This window comes from Schistocerca gregaria, chromosome 7, assembly GCF_023897955.1.
Source record: "Schistocerca gregaria isolate iqSchGreg1 chromosome 7, iqSchGreg1.2, whole genome shotgun sequence".
Classification (NCBI taxonomy): domain Eukaryota; kingdom Metazoa; phylum Arthropoda; class Insecta; order Orthoptera; family Acrididae; genus Schistocerca; species Schistocerca gregaria.
In genome coordinates, this window is record NC_064926.1 from 189,803,134 (window position 1) to 189,816,054 (window position 12,921).

The window sequence follows — 12,921 nt, forward strand, 5'->3', positions numbered from 1 at the left end:
TAGCTCGTCTTTTTTTTATTTCAAAAAGGCACTTACTTAAAAAATATGCCTGGTAATCCAGCAACATTTCCCTCCGATAAACGAGATTTAAAGTTTTCTGTGTAAATTTGCTTAGAATGTTTAGTTATTCAACATCACGTATCATGAGAGAAATGTGTCTCTTGACACATCCTGTGCATATCATGGGCACTGGAGCACCACTTGTTCAGGTTATCCACCACGTACAGACATTCACATTCTGGACTTGTACTATTTCCAGGGCGATAAAAATACTCAATGGTGACGAAAGAGTGCGGTTCATTGAACTCTTGTATAATGTTACATTTATTTGCAAAAAGGAAGAGTGCTAGACTCTGTAGCGCCCGGACGTTTGGGCGTGTTGCAGGCGTGTCGGACTACCGCAAGTTCGCGGTGTGCCTGCCGTTCGAGACGACGACGGGCCCCGCGAGCCTGGCCTACGTCGTGATGCTGATGCTAGTGAACGGCGTCGCCTTCCTCATCCTGATGGGCTGCTACCTCAAGATGTACTGCGCCATCCGCGGCTCGCAGGCCTGGAACTCCAACGACTCGCGCATCGCCAAGCGCATGGCGCTGCTCGTCTTCACCGACTTCATCTGCTGGTCGCCCATCGCCTTCTTCTCGCTCACCGCCGCCTTCGGGCTCGAGCTGGTTACTCTGGAACAAGCCAAGGTAAGACACATCGTAGCATAATTGTGTGAGCTTTCTCGTCATAACGCCAGTGGTCCAGGACTACAATGATTCCCCGAAGAATTATTTTCCATTGTGACAAACTTCCAGCAGATCAAGTAGACGTGTAAGTTCATACTCAACTGTGCAGTAGCAACAGTTGCTAATTACTGAGCGTTCCACCTGTAGGAGGAGAATATCGACCTTTTACATGTCTTAAGCCTTTTTAAATACATATCTCTGTCTCAGATGACACAAAATAGAACATTATCATTTTCGACAAATATCCAAGTCATCATTTGATGATCTGTTTAAAAAGAAAGTAAACTAGTAAGGAACTATATTAAAAATCACACTAATTTCTTTCCACAACTACAGTACTTTAATATGTAACATAGTAACTCGTCAGCTCCAGAGAGGCTGAAAGCTTCCTCCCAATTTGCATTTAAACTGAACAGATAAATAGACAAAGATTCAGGGACTTTGGGAAAATATGTGATGCTAAGTATTACTGTAGGCTCATTGTGGATCGTAGGAGTGAGTCACACACAGCTATCATTCAGACTTGAGAATGCACAATAAACTGAGCTGGTTTATTCATTCCCTTACCCAAAGACTACTTAATGATATGCATTTTATTACTAATCTTTTCCCTGCGGCTTCCCTCATGTACCTGTTAGACACATATATTGCGCATATCTCCTCCTCCTCCCCTCTCTCTGTTCATCCCTTCTTCTTTCCGTCTCTGTCCCTCTCCTCCACTCGCTATCCATCTCTTCCCGCTTCCTCTGTCTGTCCATCTTGTCCTGCCACCAACTTTCTGTTCATCTCATCGTTTCTACACATAACTATTCATTTTCTGCTGCCCCTGCAATTCAGATCGATAAGGCAGGCAAATACTAATCCAACTCAAGACACCTGCTGTGCAGTGAAGAATACATGTAAGTGGCTGTAAGGCCATGTCTTGGCCCTGATATGTAGGCTCCCCTGTAACCAAGGTCGATAAGGCAGGCTGATACTACTCTGGCACATCATACCTGTCGTGCTGGCAGCCTATATGGCAGGGCCTGGAAAAATTACTTTTGTTCACATCTCTTCTACTACTGGAGCTAGAATGTTATAAACTCCAGTGCTAATATTCGTGAAGTTTGCTGTTTATGTGCCAAATTTGGTTCAAACTGATCCAGGCACACATCACCTCCCCTCTCAGTCTGTCCTAACCTGCCCATCTCCTCCTCCTCCTTCTCTCTCTCTCTCTCTCTCTCTCTCACACACACACACACACACTCTCTCTCTCTCTCTCTCTCTCTCTCTCTCTCTCTCTCTCACACACACACACACACACACACACCAATTCTTCCTCCCCCATCTCTCCGTCAATTCCTGTTCATCTCTCCACCCATCTCTGGTGCATCACCGCCTGCCCACTCTCTCCCTATCGCATCTGCTCTATCTTCTCCTTCCCTGCCTATTTCCATCCTCCCCTCTCTCTACTTATCCCTCCTGCCCACTCGATCTCTTCATCTCCTTGAAACTCTCTCTGTTTCAGTCTCCTCCTACCCCTCCCCAACTCTCTCTGTCCATCTCCTCCTTCCTTTTATCTCTCTGCCCATCTTATCCTCCCACACTCCATATCCTCCTCCTCCCTTTTTGTTCATTTTCTCTTTGCTCCTCTCCCTCTGCCTCCTACTACCACAATCTCCCCTTTCCCTCTCCTATTGCCTCCTTATCTCTATCTATCTACTTCTGCCCTCATCTCCTTGGACTACTTCCTCCCTATGCATCTCTTCCTCCTCGTACCTCCACATCAAACTCATGCTACCTTCTCTCTATCCTCCTCCTCTCGCTGTCCCATGCCTATTCCTACCCTATGTTTGTCAATCGAGTCCTACCCCCCTTCTCTGTTTACTCTCTCCTCTGTCCATCAGAAACATTCGCAGGCCATGCCCATTCACATATATAGCGCCTCCAAAACTGGTCATTAAGGCAGACCAATACTGTTCCAACACAACAAGCCAGCCTTGAAGTGCACCCAATGTGACAGGGGCCAAAGAAACATGTTTGCCTCTGTATCCGATCCTACTTGAGTTGGAAGGGTATAAACCATACAGAGCTGATAATTGTGACATGTGACCAAGTTCATTTAAACCATTTCAAAAATATGCTGTGAACAGTGGCCTTATACGCTGAAGCGAGGTAAGTGGAGAACTAAACAGCTATTAAGTTGTATGGAATGTACTAAATGTATGGACAACTTCCCAAAATTTTTTGATAATGGCAAACATGCATTATTCGTAAAAGTTCTAGCTGCTACTGCTGTTTGCACAAAAGTTACAGTGTTTTGTATGGGTCACCTGGGACCAGTTGGACAACCCACACTATTGACTGACACAGGTTCCTCCCTAATTGACAACCAAATGCAGAACATCACAAGTGTTCCACTTCCTTAAGAACGTGTTCTGATTTCTATGTGTAAAGAAGTCCTGTTTCTAATCACAAAAGCGAAATAATATTTAGATGAAATATTTAATGAGACGGACAAGCTTTGTATCACAGAATTCTGAGAGACAAAAAATTGACTACAATAATTACAAATATTAGAAGGATGGATAATGACGTGTTAACTAACAAAATTGAGCAAGACGCTACAGAAATGGAAAAAGGTGTATTATTTATAGCATGGCATGGCAAAAATAAAGACGGAAAAAGATTTCGGTTAGCCGAGTTCTTGCTGAGAACGACCGGGAGAGCTGTGTGCTCACGACAGGTCCCTCCATATCCGCATTCAGAGACGCCTGTGGCCGAGGATGACACGGCGGTGAGTCGGTACTGTTAGGCCTTTCGAGGCCTGTTTGGATTTAGAGGTAAGATCTCTTCAAGAAAATAATGTCCTGGACATTAAGGCATGATTGGTAAATAAAGAATAGGTTGCCATATTAAGGAATGACTCTTAACTAAAGAATAGGATGCCATATTAAGGCACTATATATAATTAAACTATAGGGTGACTCTTGAAAAGGACATGACGACTTTCTTTCTCACTGTAAGCATGACCTACATCTCTAATAAACATTGACGAAAGAAGAGTTAAATTGTAATATCCCTTCCTTTTCACTCTTTTTGACGAGAATGTCACCTAACAAGCAGTATTCAAGAATCGATCTAACTACGGATTTGTGAGCCACCTCTGGGATAAGCCCATAAGAAAAATTCGCATGGCACTAAATCTGGCGAGCGTGCTGCCCGCTGGAGATCACCCACCAAAGAGATGAGACGATCGGGGAAGTGTTCACGCAACATGGTCATCGATGTTCCTGTCGTATGAGCTGAGGTGCCATCTTCTTGGAACCAGACATCATCCATTTCTTAAAGTTCTGGAGGAAAAAACTGTTCAGTGATCCGAACATAAAGCTCAGAAGTGACTGTCACTGCCTTATCGTTCTCTTCGAAAAACGATCGGCCAATAAGATTCTTCCAAGGAATCTGTCTGGTATCTGTTTCTCACGAAACTACTTTTCAGAGGTTACTGAAGCCGTACACGGCTGTTGCAGATCTTCACGGTGTTCGTGCTGCCGCTGAACTCGTGCTGCAACCCGTTCCTGTACGCGATCCTGACGAAGCAGTTCAAGAAGGACTGCGTGCTCATCTGCAAGGCGATCGAGGAGTCGCGCGTGACGCGCGGCATCGGCCGCTGCCGCCACAGCTCCAACTTCAGCAACCGCCAGACGCCCGCCAACACCAACAGCCTCGCAGACCGCTCCTCCAGGGAGCAGCAGCAGCAACAACAACAGCAGCAACTGCATCACCAGCACCAGCAGATCGCCTGCGCCTGTGGAGGTAATCCATTCCACAGCAGGATCTCACTGTTGAACTGCACTGTTCGCTATTAAAACTGCAGCGCCAGGAGGAACTGCAAACCCAAAATTTTATTTGTTGTATGTAGACAGGGTAGTAGGAAAATTATATTATTTAATCTGTAAGTGGCCGTAACTCTGCTGGTGATTTAGTCGAACTGAACTTGGATGATAAATACGTGTGCGTCATTCCATGCCATCTACCGTTTGTACCATGGTTTATCAATCGTATTGGCTGCCGAGTGATGGCGTCCAGTCTATGGCAATTCAGGACGTGATGTTTTCAGTGGGTGTGACATACCGAGACCGTTTTGCCCAGCAGAACAGTCAAATAACTCTTGGGCCGATGTAGCTCAGGAAGGCACTGGAAATATGTGGTTTTGTTCACCTTGTTGAGAGATAACGTAAGGGAGATGTCAAAGATGGGGTGCAACCATGGCCTTGACATATCGGTACTGTATCGCCTGCTGTTCAAATTACTGGCTCTTCGAAGCTTCTGTGATGGTGTTATACTGCGTCAGGAACATTTTCTCTGGTGTTTGTGCAATTACGTTTTTGCATTGTGTAGTTAGAGTCAGCCCAAACGAACGGTGCTCATCTCGTGTTTAATGCGACGCCCAGTGTCAGCGGAAAGCGTCATCTTGTTTCCCTTACAACAAAATGACTTTTAAAGCGGAATTTTAAGTGTTTCTTCGATTGTGTGGTCCCAGGTTAGTCTAGTGAGATATTTGTTTTATCGATGTGTGTTAATAGGGACACTAGCAGACAAAGAATAACAAATAATCCAGCAGCATGACTCGTACCGCCAAGCATGCAGTGCTACTGATTCGCTGCTGGATTTATTCTTGGTGTTTTGCTGTACCTGTCAATACGTACTGACAAGCGGAATATCGCACTAGTTTGGGACTGCCCTGTCAGATGCTCTCGTAAAATACAGAATTAAAAATTATTTCGTCCGTAATGGGGAACAACCAGACGCTTTCGGTTCACGTAAGGCGTCGCGTGGAACATGTTATGATCAGTATTTGCTTGGACCACCTCTTTCTCGAAACTGCAATAATGAAATTGAGATATCAGTCGAAACGCCAGAGAAAATGAGTCTGACGACGTTTAGGAGAAACACCCGGTTACCCAATGTAACCTACACCATTAGGCCAGGTGCCGAGACAGAGCGCTGAAAAAACGATATTCGCGTTCCAATGGTCTCGTGGTTTCCCGATACGCCGCTGTGTGCGAAAGAGCACCGAACCTGCTTGAACAACCACGTCAGGTCTGGCTCGCGTGACGCAAGTGCATGGGATAGGCGAGTAACTACCAACCAGCCGCGACAACAACAAACTTTCTTAACATGTGACTGTAAACACAGACGAAAATAACATTAAATTCCTAGCACTGTACAAACTCTTGTATCGCAAAAACACTGAAAAATTGTTCCCGTGTCATAACGATATTTATGAATACATATACACATTTGCTCAGATAGTTATGTAAAATTAACATTCAAAGGTGAAAAATTACTTGTTTCTGAGCCCAATAAAATATTTTAATTGTTTATGTAATGATTAAACAATTGGATTACAAATTACCATTTCAATATGTGTTCATATAGTTATTAGAATAACAGGTAAAAACATTACCAGTCTTTAATGAGCTAGGAAACAATATGATGATATTAATATCGGACAAGGGAGAAAATTAATCAAGAACGAAATGCATAAGTAACGAAATGAATCATACGAAACTTGCGGTATTTGCTATCGCGAGTATAAATTACGGCGGAAAGGCCTGTCGCGGAGGTAATACCAACAGACGCCAGTAAATCACGTAACTAGTTAAATATCGACAGTCTGAGCGACTTGTGATTTCGATCTTCTATAGACTTATTAGTTGCTGTTGTTACATATGACCTGCAGTCTAGAACACATTACATCTGTGTCTTTCAGTTCTTTTCTTTATTAAAATCCACAGTAGTTTAAAAAAGCTATTACGCATCGTGGAGATAATATTAGCGTAAGTCACTAGAGCGCAGATAAATTGAAAGATAGACCAGTAAACAAGTTTTATCGAGCTGTGTCGTGAGCTGATCATGCAGTTCGAGGCGGGCTCACAGACAGCACTGCCGAGTAGGCGTGACAATAACGAATGCAAGCTGCCAAAGTGAGACTCAGAAGCTTCACTTCTCTGAAACGACGATGTGATGTTACTCTTGGATTCAATGTTCTTGTTGAAAGCGCCACTGTCTGCACATCTTTCTGCTCCCGCATCAAGTAACGCCGCAACACTCGTCCTGACGCTGGCTGTCCATGTTCCCCCAGACGCCGCCCGAGGTGGCCGAGCGGTTCTAAGCGCTACAGTCTGGAACCGCTCGACCGCTACGGTCGCAAGTTCGAATCCTGCCTCGGGCATGGATGTGTGTTATGTCCTTAGGTTAGTTAGATTTAAGTAGTTCTAAGTTCTAGGGGACTGATGACCTCAGAAGTTAAGTCCCATAGTGCTCAGAGCCATTTGAACCATTTTTTCCCCAGACGTCGACGCACTGGCCTTGTAGATAATAGTCTTGTTGCGAACTTGCCCGTTTTCTGACTCTATGTAGGTAATCTGGCTGGTAGATCCTGCACGATTCTAAGCATGCGGAGATGTTCGGAACCTCCATGGGGTTCAGAATGGTCCTCCCGAATCAAAAATGGCTCTGAGCACCATCGGACTTTACATCTGAGGTCATCAGTCCCCTACACGTAACTACTTAAACCCAACTAACCTAAGGACATCACACACATCCCTGCCCGAGGCAGGATTCGGACCTGCGACGTAGCAGCCGCGTGGGTCCGGGCTGAAGCGCCTAGAACCGCTCGGCCATATCGGACGGCCCTCCCGAATCGGTTGATTATTCGCAAGATAGTCGCGAGATTCCAACCGACGCTGTCAGGAATATCGGAGAACAGATTACAGCCTTGGTAGGCAACATGTTGTTTGTTTTCTAATACGATCTTACAGTAAACTCCGTTCAAATGAAATTTCTAAATGAGAAGCCAGCTACGTAACCTTTTCATTCTCACAGTTCGCAGACTGCCTACATACTGTACACATTCATGACGAATCGACGTTTGTTGCATGTCATTTTCGTGATGCTACAATACTATTAATGCCCAGTGGTGTAAGTTCTGTGCATGCAGTAACCGTTTCGAACACGCACCCGTCTTCAGCAACTTAGCCAGCCTCGCACTAACGGCTTCGTGGTGGTGTGTGGCAGGTATGAAAGGCGGCCGGGGACGATCTAGAGCGGGGGCGGCGGCGGCGTCGGACGGGAGGCGCTCGTGGGCGGCCGCGCTGCTGATGCGGCTGTGGCGTCGCGATGCCGCCTCCGGGGGCGGCGGTGGAGGCGGAGGGCGTCGCGGAGGCGGAGCTACGTCGCGCCCGGCGGCGGTGCACGGCAAGCGCAACGCGTCACTGTCCTCCAGCGAGAACTTCAGGTACCCCGGCGCCGCGCCACCCCCGGAGGCTGCTGCCGCCGCCCTGCTCGCCGCTCGCCCCACGTAACGCCCAGCAGACTAACTCCGCATGCTCTCGCTTCCTTTGTCGTGTCGTGCCTTGCTCTGCTTTCCGCTGCATGCTGTCTGCTCTCCACACTGAATGCACCTGGCACTACAGTTCTTCAGTGGTGACGTACCCTGCACCTTCTATCCAGCTCGGTTGAAATGGTTGAAATGGCTCTGAGCACTATGGGACTCAACATCTTACGTCATCAGTCCCCTATAACTTAGAACTACTTAAACCTAACTAACCTAAGGACATCACACACGTCCATGCCCGAGGCAGGATTCGAACCTGCGACCGTAGCAGTCCCGCGGTTCCGGACTGCAGCGCTAGAACCGCACGACCACCGCGGCCGGCTCTATCCAGCTCGAACTGTGCTACTCTAGCAATTGGGCACCCTTATACCACAAATTTTCTGTGCACAACCCCCCCCCCTCCCCCCCCCCCACATACACAGGCACTCACACATTTTATCTCGACACATTTTTAAACTAAATTTTAACTCATTGCGGGAAACCAAAGATATATTTAGAAGCAGAATCAGTCTTCAGGAACAAGAAATAAAAATACGTTTGGGTATTTCCAATGACACTGTAATTATACCAGGGACGGCAAGAGACTCAGAAGAGCAGCTGAATTTAATGGATAGTGTATCGAAGAAAGGTTATAAGAAAACATCGCTCATGCCAAACTCAGCTTGCCCATTTCTCACATGAGATCCTGCAGACTTTGCATGAAGGGCTGTAGACGGTTTCTATATTCCTAGCTTTCCATAAAGCATATAAAACGATTCCACACTGCCGATGATTAACGAAGTTAAAAGCATACAGAATAGGTTCCCAGACATGTGAATGACTTGAGGACTTCTTAAGTATGTGTCCTGAACGGCGATTGTTCATCAGAGCAAACTATATCGTCAGGAGCGCTCTAGGGAAGGGTGATAGGACCACTGTTACTTCCTAAATTCATAAATGATTTGACAGAGAGGATAAGCAGCATCTCACGGCTATTTGTTGATGATGCTACGATGTATGGGAGGGGATCATCGTTGAGTGACTGTAGAAGGATAAACAACGACTTACACAAAATTTATAGGTAGTGTGATGAGTGGCAGCTACCTCTAAATGTAGAAAAGTGTGAATTAGTGCAGGCGAGTAGGAAAAACATACCTATAATGTTGTGGTACTGCATTAGTAGTATCCTGCTTGAAACATTCACGTCGATTAAATATCTAAACGTAACGTTGCAAGGCGATATGAAATGGAACGAGCATCTAAGTACTGTAGTAGGGAAGGCGAATTGTCGTCTTCGATTTGTTGGAAGACTTTTAGGAACGTGTGGTTCATCTGTAAAGGAGACCGCGTATAGGGTAAAGGAGACCACATATAGGACACTAGCGCTATTTGTTATTGAGCGTTTAGGATCAGTACCAGGTCGGATTAAAGGAAGACATCGAAGTGGTTTAGAGGCAGGATGCTAGATTTGATACTGGTAGGTTCGACCACATGGGAAGAATTACGGAGATGCTTCGGGAACTCAAATGGAAATCACTGGAGGGAAAACGAAGTTCTTTTGGAGGACTACTATTGAGAAAACTAAAAGAGCTGGCATTTGCCGCCAACGTACATTTCGCGTAAGGATCATCAAAATAAGATTAGAGAAAATAGGGCTCATAAGGAGGCATATAGACAGTTGGTTTTCCCTCAATCTGTTTACGAATGGAACAACAAAGGAAATAGCTATTAGTGGTACAGGGAACTCACCGACACGCACCATACGGTGGCTTGCGTGTTCACTGTTGCAGTCCTCAAGCAACTGTAGCACGAGTTTGATCTCGCAACAATAACAAATATCCTGTTTTAAGATGTCTTCATCACTGGGGAAAACATCGAGCGTGAAGATGGTGTGCAATAATGTTCGTGTTTCCCACAGCCGTCACGACGCTTTCTATGAATGCAACAGGTACCGTGCATTGTTAAATATCCCCTATAGTATCATAATGAGGGCAATACGTAGCGTCCATGCTGAATTGCATGATTCGAGCAGACGTTGGCCTGTCTGACAGCTAATCAAGACATGGCTACCTAAATGGCGTAACAAGAAAAGTGATTCATTATACAAGGATACAAGTTTCCATTCTTCCTCAGACAGCTTTTTTATGATTCCGTGCGCACTGCAATCGCAACTGCCGATAAACACTGTGCAGTCAAATTAATCCTACCACATGTCAAAAGGTTTGAATAACCACCTTTTGTAGCATGGAGTACCGCGAGACGGGACGGAATAGAGTCAGTGAAGTTCAGAAAGGTACCGACAGGCACATGGAGCCATACTGACAGCAGTTCTGTAGCCAGCTGCACTAGGTTTCTCGACTGAGGATCCGCGTGAAAAGCCTGATCGAGGTCGTCCCATACATTCTGCGTAGGGGTTAAATCCAGAGTGTGTGGTTGGCAGTGCAGTACAGGGGAAAAACAAAATGCATGTAGGAGTGGACATTGTCGACATGGATAGATGCATACGTGTGTTGATCCACAGTGCTTTGCAGGATGAGTAGATCATCCAGAGAATGTCACGAAAACATTCCCCAGTCTGTAACTCTCACACCTTAGGCCTGGAGACTTCTGACGGGTGTTGCACTGCAGCTCCTTTCAGACGCTTCGCATAATGCACACATAAAAAGTTATTCCTCTAAAAAGACCACTTGTCGCCACTCAGTGGACGTCAACATGCCATACTGGCGTGTAAATTCCAGCCTTCGTGACCGATGAACGCCAGCCACCATGGGTGAACAAACCAGGCACCTCCTCTGGAGGCCCATATTCGGCGACGTTCGTTGAATTCTCGTTGAGGAGACATTGTTGGTAGCCCGATGGTGCATCTCGATAGTCAGCTGCTCAACAGCTTCACGTTTATTCGCCCGTACGCATTTCCCCAGCCATTGTTCACTCCTGTCATCCATCGTCTGTAGTACACCCAGCCGATTTGCCGCCAGTTTTGGAAAGCGCCATTTTTCCATGCACAGTATACTTTAACCACGGTGGTGCACGAACAGTTTACAGACTTACCTTACCTTTGTTCTGAAAGCCGATGATCATGCCCTTCTGGACATGAGACAAAACACGCTCTTTCCAATTCACGGCGAGGATGCACTTTTCTTCCCCCCCCCCCCCCCCCCCCCCCGCGACAAACTTTATATATCCTGCATTCACTGCTAGTGCTTCTATCTGCCATCTGTGAATAGTTACAGCACTTTCATGTGGAACATAGGCAGTGGTCGCATTACTGTGGGTCTACATGAGAATACATAGGACTCATCTGCCAAAGTTAAATAATGCGTGCTGAACGTTATGCTCCAGAGCATCACCGGCATTGTATTTGATGTCAGATCTGTCACGGATTTCCACCTATCCTGCTTTACACAGCGATCAAGCTGCCGACATTCACCTTCTGTGACGACCTACTCCTGGTTTCACTGTCTTTCGATAACTTTTGTAGATACTCATGACACTAGCACGTGAACAGCCAACTAGTTTTACTGTTTTCTATATGCTCGTTCCCAGACGCCGAGACATAACAATCTGGCCACTGTCCCCATCACTCATGTTAGCGAATTTCCGCATCTGCGACATATACTGTCGACAGACGGATTCTCCATTCGCGCCACATACCCGCAACACTATAAGGCGATATTCAGTCTCGAGTTGGTCGGTAGTAATAATGTTTTCGATCCACAGTCTGTTTTCCCTGTGTGATAATGGTGGCACATAATTCGTACACTTGTTAACGATTGGCCCTAACTTCATGAAACACAATGTTATATACAACCTACGTATGTGATGCTGCCGATATTCATTGCTTTTCCCTACTGAAGAGCATCATTAAATTTATATTTCTGTGTAGGTCTGTCAGTTACACTTCTCAGTTTTTCTGCCTGTACAATTTTTTCTATTCTTTCAATAGGTCATTACAGAATGCTTAGAATCCACATAGAATGTGTTTCCCCTCCGCTACTGCTCACCACCTATGGAAGTTTACTTCAGGGTATGTCTCTGATGTATGACTTGGTTTGATTTAGCTATTTTAAATGTGTTTCCTTGTCTTGTTTGCTAATTGTTGTGAGTATTTGAGTGTTCTGAGAAACTGTAATACTAACCGTTGATTTTTAGGCTTACCAGGTGTTACAAATACCTCGTATGAAAATTGCTAGATGTTTGACCTACTGAAATGGACAAACATTGCATGTTAGTTGATATTTGTGTGCGAGTCTCTCAGACATGGTTTGTTGACTGCTTTTGTGTTGTATTATTTGTGGAACTCTGTGTCTGTAATATGCTGCTTACTATATTGTCTGTTTTGTTGTTATATATGAGTACATGGAAGATTATTTTGTATTATGTGTGTTATTAATCCCAGTGAGCCAGGTCACTCTTGTGCTATATTTTAGTAGATTATGTATGTATTGCCAATTTATCACTTACCTATCTGCCTGTTAAGTGTGGCATAGGGATGGAAGAAGCTGTCAGAAACCCCACTGTAAGCTTACTAAGGAAGCACATTTCATCTACGAAGGAGATGTCTTAGTAAACAGAGTTCAATCGATTTTATGGAATTTTGCATCAGCATGAAGTCCTTAAATTGTGCCTGTGCCTTCTTTAGCCTCCTCCACACTACGCATTCTATAATGGCTCATGGATTACAGGTATTATTTTTTCAGACATCTGTATTTTGACTGGTTTGGTGCAGCCAACCACAACTAACACTTCTGTGTCAACCTCTTGATCTCAGGTTATGACTGACACATAATGTCCACATTTACCTGTGCATTTTATTGCAAATTATTTGAAGA

The 12,921-nt window shown here is 45.2% G+C and overlaps 1 protein-coding gene across 2 annotated transcripts in view; it reads left to right on the forward strand.

Moving 5' to 3' along the window:
• LOC126281541 (leucine-rich repeat-containing G-protein coupled receptor 5-like) overlaps nt 1-12,921 on the forward strand; it is a 685,956-nt gene that overhangs the window by 590,640 nt on the left and 82,395 nt on the right. For both annotated transcript variants that reach the window (XM_049980596.1, XM_049980597.1), the window contains exons 17-19: nt 386-690; nt 4,239-4,524; nt 7,792-8,011. In XM_049980596.1, coding sequence (XP_049836553.1) covers nt 386-690; nt 4,239-4,524; nt 7,792-8,011 — 811 coding nt within the window. The remainder of the gene's footprint in view (nt 1-385; nt 691-4,238; nt 4,525-7,791; nt 8,012-12,921) is intronic.